The following is a 14,641-nucleotide window of genomic DNA, read 5'->3' as shown; positions in this document are numbered from 1 at the left end:
AGGTTTTAGTCATTTCATTCCTAAAATATCACACCGTCCTTTCTCTTCATTGCTTTTGTGACTCACTCAGGATCAGAGAGGCAAGAGTGAGTATGTGAGTATGTGTGTGTGTGTGTGTGTGTGTGTGTGTGTGTGTGTGTGTGTGTGCGTGTGTGCGTGTGTGTGTACACGTGTGGCACACTGAGGTGTTGATAAAAGTCTGCAGAACTGACATCATGAGTGTGCACGTTTGTTTTGAGTTGCTGGGAGTCTTGACTTTGCCATATGCGTTCATCTCAAACACCCACGCTGAAGGTTCTCGAACCATCTATCTGATAAACTTTATTTGAATTCAGCTTGAATTATTGAATTATTATTGGTATTTCTCAGCACGAAGACACACACTCCAGGTGTGGACAAATGACAAATTTATTAGCTAGGTCAATAGTCAATAGACAAACACAAGCCTCCGGTGTGCTGCCAAAGGTTTTTTTTTTTTTTTTTTTTTTTTGGAAACCTAAAAGTGCTAGCTAGTGTAATGTCATAACACAGCTAGATAGCTAGATAAGTGCATGAACAAAGTGTAAGGGAAACAAATCAATATATTCCCAAATAGGGGACAAATGTGTAGTCATAGTTCTTGCCTTATCATGATAAATCTTCATATGCTGCTGCATTTCAACTTCAGTATGTAAATACTGACTTAAAGTATGTAAATGATGAACCAGAACCTCCAGTAATTTAGTCAAGTGGCTTTTCTTCCCCAGTACCACTCCAATTCTACAAATTCAGCTACTTTCGGATATAACGCAATGGCTCTAGTCCTGTGTGTGAGACTCACCTCTGAGAGTCAGGCTGTGAGATGGCATTGACGATGGCCTCCACGGAAGCGTCAAACAATTCAGGGTCATTAAGTGCGGCAAAGCCAGCTTCCAGCAGACCCTCGCTCTCGCTGAGCGGCACATCCAGCAATGCCCAGCTGGACAGGCACTTAAGTGCACGCGCCTTCACTGGCGCTGGCGAGTCAGCTTGACGCAGTAGCTGCTGAAGCAGGGGATAAACAGATGCCCACTCTCGGCCCAGAGCGCCCCGCACCTGCCCCCGACGATACTGCGGCAGCCGGCTCGTCTGGAACTCCTCGGGCAGCACAGTGAGGAGCTCGAGCAGCGCCAGGCAGCGAGCGCGCCCGTCCACAGTGCTCCCCTCTTCCTGGAAGACTCGCACCATCTCCGAGACAGCGCCAGGCCACGCCTCGGGCATAGTGTTAAGCGCCAGTGAAGCCAGGGCCACACACAGCCGTGTCAGCACAATTTTAGAGCCTGAGGCAAACAGGGCAATCTGGGAGAAAAGCTGCGTCTTGAGGGTGTCGTACTGCTCGGCAGGGATGTCACCCCAATAGCGTGAGATCTTGGTGTGTAGTGCGCTGGCGCCAAAATATTGGATCTCTGGGACCTAAGGAAGGAGGTGGAGAAAGAGAAAAAAAATTTACTTAAGCCATTTATCCACTAAAAAGGGATTTTATTTTAATCAGATCAAATCTGTTACAGCAGGATTAGCTACAGAGCAGGACACAGAAATAATGTGGTTGCCATGGGTCTACAGGCACAGTTAAAGCCGTACAACACATTTTAATTAGGATCATCAGCTGCAATACTGCTGAACCTAGCTAATGTTAGCTAATTGGCTAAGACCAGAGAGATCCGCTGTTAATGACCAGTCCTTAAAATAGCAAGCTCTCTATCCATACGTATGTTTTAACTGTCTAGTTGGTGGTATATTGTGGTGGCAAATTAACTTTAATCAAATTAATTTTTTTTTTTAAACAGTTAGTTCCAGTCCAGTAATTTGATTGGACAGGCGCCGTTCCAAGAGTGCTGATATTTAGTATAACACTGGTACATCTCTTTGTTTGTATCATGCCGCTTGTCTGTGTTCGCTACCCAAAAAAAAAAAAAAAAATTCCACCTCAAGTAATATTTCGTTACACTGAAACCGTTACTACATTTACTACAGGCTGTCAGTCAGTCTGGGCATCACCATGGCAACACACAACACTCTAGTCAGCTGTGTCTTCTTTAAATAAACAAAATATTCTGCCATGTTGTGTCTGAAATGTCAATTATCTATATTAATTTCTTGTTTAAAGAACTGTTGTAGAAAAGCAAATATCCACTCGCAGTCATGATAATGCACTGAATATCAGCTCAAGTGCCGCGCCGATATTCAGGATAACAGCACTTTTGCTTGTGTGATATTGCTTAATTATAGAGTCCAATTAAAGTATCTATTCACTTAATAAAGAGACTAAAGAGACTTAAGAGCACCATTTTGAAAGAATACTGGTTAAAGAGCTTGTTATATTGTTATATAATATTCTGCAAATATCTCTTTGAGGAGCAAAAGAGAGAAAGAGATTATAAATCCATAGATTTGAGGATCAGCTTTTTCCTCTTATCTTTTTTTTATATATTTTTTTTAAATAAATCAGAAAGAGAAGAAGGCAGATGATGGGGAATAGAAGGTGCTAATCCAACCTTTAAAGTATTATAGGTAAATTACAGGAATTGTATAGCACTGAGCACATCACAATACATATAATGTAAAGCTGAACAGTAGTGTTACGTGCAGCAGAAATTAAAACTGCAGCACACAGGGTCAGAGCAAGAAATGAGAAAAGGGGAAAAAAAATATACATATTTTTTTTTAAATAAGCAGACCACGAACGGGTTGAGAGCAACCAGTGCCGAAACCAAAGCAGAAATAGGATCAAGTTCAACACAGCAGAGCAAGTTGGTAGAGAACCAATACATGTGTTACAGTCTGCTCTCACCTTGTCAGGACTGAGCAGAGCCCAGCAGAACTGCCAGGCCTGAGGGGAGATCTGAGCCTGCATCAGCCACTTCTGAGCCAGGTTCTTATTCTCAATGTTTGGATCATAATACAGCTGGTGCAGAGCCTGAGACACAAAGAAAAGGGAAGACAACAAATCAGACATGGTGATATGACTGAAGTACAAACCTCAAGAGTCAGGCACAATTATTCTTTTCCTAAAAGTAGTTTTTTTTTTTTTTTTTAATAATTGCAAATTAGTTTTTAATTAACGAAAGGCAGTGAGTGAGGAAACGGGTAGCTGGCTCACGGTATGATTCTGGTATCAGGCTACTACTCTCCTGTCACTTCTGATAACATTGAGAGTTGAGCTCAATGTGCTAGAATTTAAATAAGAGACTGAAATTCATCCCTTAGAGACAGATAAGTAGAGTGGAGACAAAAGAGGGATGAGAAGGAGAGTGAAAAAGCTGGGAGCTGAGAGAGAGAAAAAGAGTCTGAGAGACAGAAGGTGAGATGACTGGCAAAAACAACAGAGACAGGAAGAGAGCTAAGAAAACAGAGATTAATCAAAGAATCATGAAAAAGAAACCACAAAATATCAAATGTAACAAAGGTAGCTTACAAGAAAAGGTTTTACAGATAATTTACAGAAGGAGCCAGGAAATACATATCAACTGATTCAAGAGCAAATAATCAGAAAGTGTGTAAACAGACGGTTAATTACAAAATGAACAGGTAATTCTGATCACTTGAACAAACATAGAACCGAGTGTTAAATACTCCATTAAGCACGGAAGGCTGGAGGATCAGCTTGAAGCGAGAAGCTGCAGAAATCAAAGTCTCTAAGCAACATGATGCAGAATGAAGTCTTGACATTTAAAGTTCACTATTAAAATGTCATTTAAACAGCAAGAAAGAACTACACTAGAAAATGAATTAGATGAGAAGTTTTACTTTTGTAGCATAACCAGTAACATTAGGAGCTTTAGAAAAATGGGAAATTCACTTGAATTTTTCAGTGTGTCTTTGGGAAATATGTTCTGAATCCTAATCCTGAGTCATGCAACAGCTAATGGACAATTTCACACAAATGTCAACCTTACCATGGAAAAATAAAGCTGCAGGCACAGGACAGCTATTTTTAAAAATATTCCCTCGTGTTCCCTGTATTTCACTGTATTTAACTTGTCTGGTGGAATTATAGAGAAAATTTTATTCCATCATAAATCAATAATGCCGGTTTTTCCTTAAATGATGAATTCCCATTATATTCTACTTTGTGTCCGAGTCTTGTCATGTTATACACATGATGCTTTTTGTGATGTTCTTTAAAATTGAGAGTTTGTAATAAACGGGTAGTCTCCCACAAAGGTCTGTCCGTTTGATGTCACATATATAATGCTCATAAATTGCTATGTATGTGAAATATGTAAATCAGTATGAGTTTTTAAGAATTGTTACGTTGTCCTCAAGAGGTTAAATGACAACATATGCAAAGTGACACATTGACCCCAAGCTTGTTTCTGCTGTGAGGCCGATTTTGTTAACCAGCGAAAGTGCAAAGTTCACATCCGTAACACTGGAACTGCCTACAGACAAAGGGAATTAAGAAACAAAGAAACTGTGTGTGTGTGTGTGTGTGTGTGTGTGTGTGTGTGTGTGCACATCATGGTCAATGTTTAGTTCTGTCTAACCACTTTGCCCTTCATTACAAATTCGTACTACAGAGTACATCATTCAGTTCGGCAAGTTACTATGGCAACCTCCAGTGCTACACTGGTTCCTCCACATGACACCCGTGTTGGTCTGTACTAGTCCTGAACGCCTTTGATCCACTGACAGCGAGGCTGGAGTGAGCCAGGTTCTGTATTAAAGAGCGAGTGTGAGAGACGAGAGATGAGAGGTGCTCGCTGATGACTCACTCTGCCCTTGTGTTGCGCTCCCCTCACCAGGCCATTAATCACAGTGACTCCCCACGGTGCGCTCGGTCGACGGACAGTGCATTAGCCTTAGCTACACAGCACCCACAGTCTGGCTCAGAGCTGATTTATTTGCCTGCTAAATCTGCATCCGACATCTTCTGACGACAAACGCTGGAAGTGACGTATGAGCAATTTGAGCAAACCAGTGGATTTAACAAAAAAAAAAAAAAAACTTTTTAATAATCACAATCACAGCTACAGGCTATGATTTGCAATCATAGAGACCTGTCATGTTTCATAAATGCTATTTTTTCTTTTCTTTCTTCTTCTTTTCTTCTATTTAAAGGTAAACATACACCAAAAATCTCTATACATAGGGGAAATTAATACTTAGCAAAATGTCTTCCAAAATGTTTCACACTTAGTTTATATATACACACACACACACACACACACACACACACTTCAGATAGCCTTTAAGAATGCCTTTGACAAAAGAAGAAGGTACTGAAATCAGTCTCATGGCTGGATCTGGAAGCTGTCGCAAGGGTGCGATGGACTTTGACAGGAAACATGTCAAGCACATCACACACAACACTGTTGCTAAACTCATTAACAAATTCATTAATAAAAAAGACTGGGCTGACGAAGGCACAACTGACATGGTGCTGGCAAACACAGTCCCCTGCGTATGGAGACTTTTGGGACACGCTGTAGTTTAAAGATTGTGATACCTTTGCAAATGCTGTTTTACAGTAACTTGCTCATCTGTAATTCCATACTCTTTTCATCTCATTGCACTCTTTACTAGTGCTAGATTTCAATTTTCTTACGCCTATAATTCACAAACTTTTCTTCACAGTTAGGGCTGGGCAATCCGGCAAAATATCAAAATCTTGTCAGGCATATTTTTTACGTTTTAAACTGATGCATCACCTCTACTAATGTCTTCAGTATTTAAATGTACAATAAATGAAAAAGTGATTGACAGGCAAGTATTTAAATACATTTTTAAATACTAAACATATTAGCTGAGTTAGTGTTACATTTTATTTAACATGTTTAAAATAAGCTATTTGCGTCATTATTTTGCTTTTTTTTTTATTGTACTTCTCTCAACAGTCAACTATTTTTAGAAGTTGCTTAAAACGCTTGGTTTTAAACGTCTTGTGTATTATATCCTTCACCAGGTAAAATGTCACAGGGATCAGTGTTGTCTTTCCAGCTCATGCTTGTTTTCTCATAAGTACATTTTTCATATGCATTTGTTATTGCTGGTTACTTCAGCGCTGTTTTAGGCTGTGGTGCTGTTCACGTGCACTCCTCGTGTTATCTAGCTTTCGGCACCCTCTTTGGGGTGTTTTCTCTTGGCGGATAAACAAAGATTCCACGACTTGCCAACCTTGCCTTGGCATATTTTCCAAACAAGCATTGTTTGCGCTGTGTCTGTTGTGTAAAATCCAGCAGTACCATATAACCGTTGTTGAATTTTTTGTTACCACCTCCTCTGTGTTGCCAGTCATGCTGCAATGTTGCTAAAGTAAAAGAAAAGGAAACATAAGCTAAGGAACCGCCTACACTTGGTTATTATTGGTTTGTTTGTGTGTCTGTCAGGGAGAGGGCCAGCTAGACTAGCGAACAGAGTAATATCTGGTTAATAAAACGACTTGAAATGCCATGACTGAGTATTTTTAGCGCAACTGACAAAATGTGTCTGGTATCATGGTACATGTCATCTCTCTGGAAAAACACATCAGGGAGACATTTTAATTGCTCACGATCTAACGTCATTATATCACCCATTGCTATTAACAGTCAAAGCTGTTTTTTTTTTTATTCTCATTTGAAGAGTACAGATTGGAGAGCGCAATGTCCCAGGTCCATTTGTGCATTTCCATTTGTTCCCGCGTGTGAAGGAAGACACTACAGTGTGCTTGTTGACTGTCATGAACACTCAGTGCGGAGAAAAACACACCTCAGGTTGCTACGGACAACCAATTCCCAGTACACACTGTGCAAGATATAATTAGTGAAGCTTAAGCTCCAACACCCCCTCCCCCAACACACACACACACACACACACACACACACACACACACACACACACTGTCCTTCCCACGTATACCGTATGCTATCTGAACACAGAAGGTGAGAGGAGTTCATTCATTTCCCATATTTCTCCATTTTAACAAATGAGTTAAATCCTCCTGGGGAAACACACTCAATTAATAAATCGGAAAATTTATCCAGGTTATCCTGGTTAGGGATACAGTAGAAGCAGAGTCTACCTGAAATAGCCTGTCGTACAACTTGAATCAAGCTTTAGCCTGAAGATACAGAATAATCAAATGTTCACGTTAGTATTTGAATATATATATATATATATATATATATATATATATATATATATATATATATATATATATATATATATTCAATAATTGTAGCCATACGTTTAAGATATGATACACTTTATACAATGAATACAACACCGGACACTTGTGGACATTGGACTGTCCAGGAAATGAAAAGACAAATCAATAATCTCAAAAGGCAGAGTCAGTGCACAGGGTCAGGATGTTTTCACTTTATCCTTATATCATGTCAATATTTAAGTCAATAAAAAAAAAAGACATGTAGTAAATTATTTACCAATACTAAGTTATGAATTTATCATATTTTGGGATTCTTCTGGGAAACTTAAAGTGAGCCGTGCACTCTGACCAGTGTTTTTTTTTTTTTTTTTTTTCTTCTTCATCTCAGTAAATATGTCTACTTCCACAACAATTGTCTAATATTAGCAAGTTATCCGGATCAAGATATGATCGTTTACACAGCATGGACCAATTCCAAACCAATCTTCTGGAAACAGGAAGAACCCATGGTTAGGCCTAGTGTAATGGCAGTAATCACCAGAATCTATATTTGGGTAAAACTGTTCTCTTTTTTATTTTTATTTATTTAATTTTTTTTAATACCTGCGAAAAGCATATTGTCAGCATCAGAAAAGAGCGAAACCTGTATACTGGTAAACTTGTGTTCTTCACAGAGGAGGTGTTTCACATTCTAGCTGAGTCATACTACGGTGGAGTGCGAGTACCCATGACTATAAATGGACGATAAATGGTTTTCATTTAACTCTTGTTAGTATCGAAGTTCTGTCAGACGAACTTAAAAAAAAAAAAAAACTATTTGAGCTATCCTGTGAATGCAAATATATCCATTACTTTTCCTTGTACTTTTCCTTGTACTTGAATTTCAGTCACCTGCTGCTCAGAATCTTGCGATGGCTCTGGTCATTTACGTGTACTTTCTTTCACGAATTAATGAATTAAAGGGCTTGCAAAGTGCATAAAAGTAATAATAAAGATTAAAGCATGAGATGAGGCTATAGATACATAAACACTGAGGTGACAAATTAACGGAAAAAGCGGTAGATCTGTTCTGCTTTTGGGAGCATTTTGCTGGCATGCTTTAGGTCCACTTGTCCCAACAGATTTCCTGCACGTTAGTGTTTTCTCTACTCTAACACACCCACTTCAATTCAGGAAGGCCTGGTAAATAGCTGTTTTGTTGAACTGGGTGTGTTAGAGCAGGAAAAAGCACTGAAATGTGCAGGACAGGAGGTACAGGTACTCCAGGACCAGGGTTAGGAATCTGAGCATTAGAAGAAAGGGTCACAGCAAATCAGTACACACTTATTCTGACTGATCACATGTATCATGTCCTCATCCACATGGTGCGAAAGCTCACTGAACAGTTTGAGTGTGAAAATGATCTAAATCATATGCCTTTGCAGTCACAAGATCTCAACCCAGGTGAACATGTGGGAGATTTTCGACCGACATGCGAGACTCCACCACTATCATCAAAACACCAAGTGGATGAATATCCTTCGTAACACTGGTGTTCGCTCGTCCTGTACCGTCCCAGAGACGTGAAGAATCTGGGGCAAGGCTCAGGGAAAATGTTCTTGTGGCTCGTTATGTACTGTTGTTTTTTTTAGACACTTTATGTTGTTGTTGTTTTTTTTTTTTCTTATCATTTATCACCTGACTGTAGCAACAGCTCAGAGCTTAATAGCAGTTATAATGCGAAAGCAGTTAGTCAGCTACTAATCTAATATCAATAGCCCAATGACCAGCCAGCTACATTTACCAATGACAAAACCAGCAGTTTTGTCTTATATGCTAGGTCAGTGTATTTTAGAAAAGTTACATCAGCCACATCGTGCCTCTGCTGTTGTGTTATTTTAGTGCAGTGGGTGGTGGGATGTGGAAGCATGCGCAATAGTTTAAACATGGATGTGAATCATACCAATGTGAAATGCATTTAAACATACCAAATGCAAACATTTGTTTAGTAAAAGTCAATAAGGACTAAGGTTTTTTGTTCTTCTTATTCCGGTTCTTGAACCTACTTGTCCTCCAGGCAACTACAAACAAACAAAAAAAAAAAACGAACAGGCCAGACACGAAATCTGCAAGTGATTATTTTAAATACTAACATTATTGCTATTTATGTTTATATTTATGTGCCATTGCTGACATCAGTCATGGCATGAGAATATGATAGTGTGCTTATGTTGAACACTTTCCTCCCCAAATCATACACCCAAACTAACATATGTTCATAGTAACTATAGCAACTAGGCCTATATGTCAGTGCAACCAATGGACCAATGGTCTCAATCAATTCTGACCAGTCAAATTCAAAATAAAGGTCAATATCCACTGGCTGTCACGCTAACACTTGGATGGTTGCTTAATTGTTTTGCTCACCATGTTGATGCAAAGCGTGTGGAATCAACTTGTTGTTTGACTCTTAGTTTTCAATGCCTGGAATCTGGGAATCGACACTTTGAGATCGAATCCCAGCACCATTTTTCCTCGCATTAAAACACAAGATATGTCATGAAGACACCAGCAGAGTGTAAAGTGTTCCCATACTTTGGGAACGTTCTCTTCCATTTTCCAAAAAAATGTGTTTTTAGTCTAAATGAGTTGACATAGTACGTGCTAGAGTGCTTAATAATACAGGCCAACTCATCTGTAATGAAATGATTTCACTATTGATTAGATTCATTTTTGAGATTTCAATCAGATTTTATTTATTTTGTGGATTCGCTTTTGCAGCTCAGTGTGTCCTTTTTTTTTTTTGCAATGTCCGATGCAAAGATTTATGATAGAGCAGTACCGTTTCTGACCATTCACTACCAGCCACCCTTACATCTCACCAAACAATACACAATACAACCAGCAGAGCCACAGATATAGAGGCACGCAGATGCACACAAAAGTCTTTGTGAAAGTGGAGAGAACACAAAAGGCAAAATATGCAGACATACAAAGAAAGAGAGAAGAGCGGTCAGTGAAAGAAACAATAAAATGCATGAGATAGAATGAAAGGGAAAAAAAATGAGAGAGACATTGAGATAGCAGCAACAAGTATACAGTCAGTTCCAAAATTATTGGCACCCTCAGTGCAGCATTTCAGTAAACCAGTTGTACTGCAGAAGCTTAACTGGACTTAATTAAATAACAGCTCACACTAACTACAATCAAATATTAATGACATGATAATCTGTGATAAGTGCTTACGCTTACCAAATGAGTCACCCAAGCTAATGCAGGATGATGGTATTTTGCACATTTTTACTGGTTCTGCTCATGTTTTTTTGCAGCTATAACTCTTATCTGTATTTCAACCTCTGATTTGTTCAATAGCAACCAGACAAACTCAAAAGGAAGGTAAAATAAATATCCACTGCCTGTCTCGATAACTGAAAAATGCCAATGCTAATATATTTAGCTTGGTGTGTGTGTGTGTGTGTGTGTGTGTGTGTGTGTGTGTGTGTGTGTGTGTGAGAGGCGAATCTTTTTCAGTGTGTGGAATTGACTCCAATGTTTTGTGGTTGATTCTTAGTTTTCAAAGCCTGGAATCAGTGAATCGACTCCTGAACCGAAAGCAGGATGGCGACTTGATACACGAGATCGATTAATGTGTATGCTAAGAAAATTGATCAAAGCCCTCCTGCTAGTAGATTTCACATCTGTAGGGGCTGATGTGATGAGTCAGCAAAAGTGACAGAAAAAAACACAGATCGAGGACTCTGATAATGAATACACTCTAAAAACAAAGCGGGTCAAGCATATAATTATTATTATCTTTTCTATTGTCAGATCTGCCATGGTTTATAAAGCTACCCGCATTCTATAACAGTGGGAGAAACTGGAAATGATGTAATAAAACAATGGTGCTCTCAGTATTGGATGTTTGTCTATACTTTAATACTTTAATAAATATAAAGGGAAAACCGGCTTTTTTCTAACTTTTGAAGGAATCTGGGTCACAGTACAGGATCAGCCATGGTTCATCATCCCAAGAGGAGTTGAGGGTTAACGGATTTGTGAGCACTTATCTTTGATACACTTACATTTATAATATCTGATTTTCACCTTTCAGGAAGCAAACAATTTGGAAATGGAAGAAAAAAAATGTCTAGATTCGAATTATAATGCACAGTAAGGGAAAGGTGGTAAAGGCTGCTTCAGAGAAACGCAGAGACTTGATGCATGTTCTTCTCTCCAGGGAAAGGACAGGCACAGAAATCTAGAGAGAGTAATTAACTGAGCACTAGAAGCAAAACTGCATTTGGAATCATTGAGAGATTATTGATAGACTGGTGAAAAACTCACTCAGGGCAGGACTTGCTCCAGCTAAAAGAATAACTTTTTTTATTTTTTAATGTTGTGGGTTGCAGCAGAGGAGCCATTTATTCTCTTCTTGGCCCTAATTCGCTCTAGCTTGAATCACGAGCTTTGTGATCTCTTAATTTCTTTCACTTCAGCATACCTTACATTCTGCGGCCAACTACCTAACCCATCTTTGCATTTCCATTCATGAAATCATATCATCATAGTTTCCTAAACCCCGGCCCACCTCCTGAATCTGTCTGAATCGATCTGCTCTTTACCAGCTTTACGCTGTCTTCTTTACTGTGCCTAAACAAATTCCTTCCTGTAAGGTTTCTATGTCTGTGTCTAAGGGGAGAGGAGAATCAGTAGATGAAGATGCAAAGATTCAGCCAGCCGAGACGGAGAGCCGCTCACAATTGGTATTCCCACGGATCTCAAATACTCTCCACTGACCACTTGGGACAATCAACAGACACTTTGCTGAAATTAGCCATTATAACAGTTATATTAATCTATGTAGACCCAATATAGTGGTACTGTAGCTAAAGCGATGCATCTTATACATGCTTCACAGTCACTTTATCTGTACAATGAAGACTTCCAGCTCTGATCATACCGCTGTACCACTGTAAAGTGTGTAATATGAAGCTGCTCTACCTCACATCTCGGCACTGAGCTGAGCTGAGCTGAGCTCAATACTACAAGCACCCAAAAAAAATAAAAAAAACAAAAGAGAGATGCGAGTGAAACCGATATAAAGTGGGAGCTGCACACAAAAATTTCGTCAGTGCATTGCATTTTAAAAATCAGTCCCTCACTGACACAACTCTCATTCATCCCAGATCACCAGCGATCACTCCATTTTGTGATCTGATCACGGTTCAGACCCAATATTAACATCCTTCTCCGTTGATCAGATCACAAGAAGCCAGTGCTAAATCTAGGACTGAACAGAGTCTAACGCGTCTTTTATGACGCATTTACAATCCACTTACGGATAAAGTCTGGGATGCGCGTGGCTATATTACCTTTGTAGTTTGATTAGCAATGTATCCTGATGCGTCCCAAACAACAAAAGACCTCATGAGTAATCACATAAGACCATTTTAAAACCTTTGGGAAATAACTAACCTATTTTTTTGTAATACTGCTTCATTAAGAAGGCTGTATGATGTTAAATTTGTGGTTTATACTGCATACGCCTTGCACGGGGCAGATTCTGAGATCGGCAACGTATACACTGGTGATCAGAGAGTACTGATAAAGAAATTATTATTACTATTATTATTATTATTATTATTATCATTATTATAATTATAGTGTTTGCTTCATCACCCAAGACAGACGTTATTACCATGACTAAATAGGAACGAGAGAAGTGGGGGGGTTTGAAACGCCAAAGGTCAGGTTGTCTCGCTTTCTTCTGTCTGTCTGTTTAGCCTCATCTGCCCACCAGAAATAATGCACAAACCTGCTGTCCTCAAATACTGTGGATCTAAACAAAACAACTCATAACCTCATCTTTTGATTTCTAGAAGAATCCTCAAAAGACATCGTCTGAATAACAGCTCGCCACAGCAGCAGTTATTCCTGTTGTGCTGTAACAAAGTTTCAGATTCTGTCCATCATACAGACCTAAACTTGGCGTGATAGACACGACAAAGCACTTAATATCTTGGATTCGGTTACCAGAGCCTGTCCAGGATGGAAATGTGACACCAGACTTTGACACTGAAGAGAGAAAGTGCCATCTTTAGCTTACACTGTATCCTGTATTTAACATCGGACAGACAGAGACAAACATGCAGGTTTAGACAGAATTAGAAAATTTTCCATCCATCAGATGTGGCCAATTTCCATGTGAAGATCACACCAGACCAAAATATTACTGCGTTTTGGTTTAGAGTCAACTCTGTATTTGGTCTAAAGAGTATCAGCGGTGTTTAATCATTTAGCCTGTTGAGAAATGAGCACAGTGCACTATTTCAGACGTGTAGGAAACTGCGATTCAGCCATGAACTCCACCATCCAGCCCGAGGCTCAAGACCGAGTCTTCTTGCCTTCCTCAACCCTTATACCTGTCTTAAGACCTTTGTCTTAATCTGATTAACCAGAAAACACCTGCAATCACACCTGACATGTTAACATTACATACTCACACTGCAAACGTGACAACGTGCAAAGAAAGCATCATCTCTTCCATACAGATTTTACATCTCTAATAAAAATCTTAGAAATTTTGCATAATATTTATCCTTGTAATTATAATCTGTCTAAATTCTTAGATGTTGACCAGAGCTGCTCATTTTGTTTAAAAGGGCCAGACAAAGTAGAATTTTTTTTTTTTTTTTTTTTTTTGAGTGTTGTTATTTGAACAAATTTTGGACCAAACTGTGTGTATGATTTTCAACTAAAACTGGATACCAGACAGATATAAATCTTAGACACGTTATATGTGGTTTTGAATGTAAGGCCGCCTCTATAACTTTAATAATATTTCACGGAAAATACCATGAAAATAAAGCTAAATGCAGAAAATACAAACGAAAAGTTAAACTACTTTTAGCTGAATTTAACGTCTATGTTGAGTCTCTAAAATATTTTTGTAAACGTCTCCTCTCACCTGTTTGAACTCAAATCGATAGAAGAATAAAATAAGTTGTCTCTAATTTTCCTGTCTTTAACTTGGATGTCCTGTTTTTGTACAATTTATTTGCCTTGTTCTTGTACACTATAGCATTAATTAAAAAATTTAAAGAAGAAAAATGTCAATGTGCAAAAAAAAAACAAAGTGATGCTTAACTGCAATCCTGGATGGAAAGAAATGAGGAGGAATAACTTAAAGCAAGAAAACAACAAACACCAATGCCTCAATGATTGTTGGGTCGTTTTCCACAAGCTGGTCGAATAATAATAATAATAATAATAATAATAATAACAACAATAACAATATTCTGTTATGATGATCTACAAAGCCTAGTACAGTGAGTACAGCAGAGAGATGATGATGATGATGATGATGATGATGCAGACAGTCACGGTATGATGTGTCCGTAACATGAAACAGAACTGACACAGAGTTAGAAAATGGAAAAGTATTTTTTTTTTTAAAAAAGAATAAAAATATAATGTCAAGATTTAAAGATGGTGGCAGCAACAGTGTGATAAAGTGCAGATACGTGCACTGAGGTAGCTGTATGAAATTGCCCA

The 14,641-nt window shown here is 38.7% G+C and overlaps 1 protein-coding gene across 4 annotated transcripts in view; it reads right to left on the bottom strand.

Annotated features, from left to right (window-relative positions):
* Positions 1 to 14,641, bottom strand: part of ipo13b (importin 13b) — a 39,122-nt gene that overhangs the window by 23,658 nt on the left and 823 nt on the right. For all 4 annotated transcript variants that reach the window (XR_004580118.2, XM_026946901.3, XM_053242145.1 and 1 more), the window contains exons 2-3: positions 2,810 to 2,935; positions 821 to 1,431 (exon numbers count right to left, since the gene is read on the bottom strand). Coding sequence is in view for 3 of the 4 variants with exons in the window: in XM_026946901.3 (XP_026802702.1) it covers positions 821 to 1,431; positions 2,810 to 2,935 (737 nt within the window). In the remaining variant the exon portion in view is untranslated. The remainder of the gene's footprint in view (positions 1 to 820; positions 1,432 to 2,809; positions 2,936 to 14,641) is intronic.

The sequence above is a fragment of the Pangasianodon hypophthalmus genome, chromosome 19, assembly GCF_027358585.1.
Source record: "Pangasianodon hypophthalmus isolate fPanHyp1 chromosome 19, fPanHyp1.pri, whole genome shotgun sequence".
Taxonomy (NCBI): domain Eukaryota; kingdom Metazoa; phylum Chordata; class Actinopteri; order Siluriformes; family Pangasiidae; genus Pangasianodon; species Pangasianodon hypophthalmus.
The sequence above is the reverse complement of the archived record's forward strand: the minus strand, read 5'-3'. Positions and strand labels throughout refer to the sequence as shown.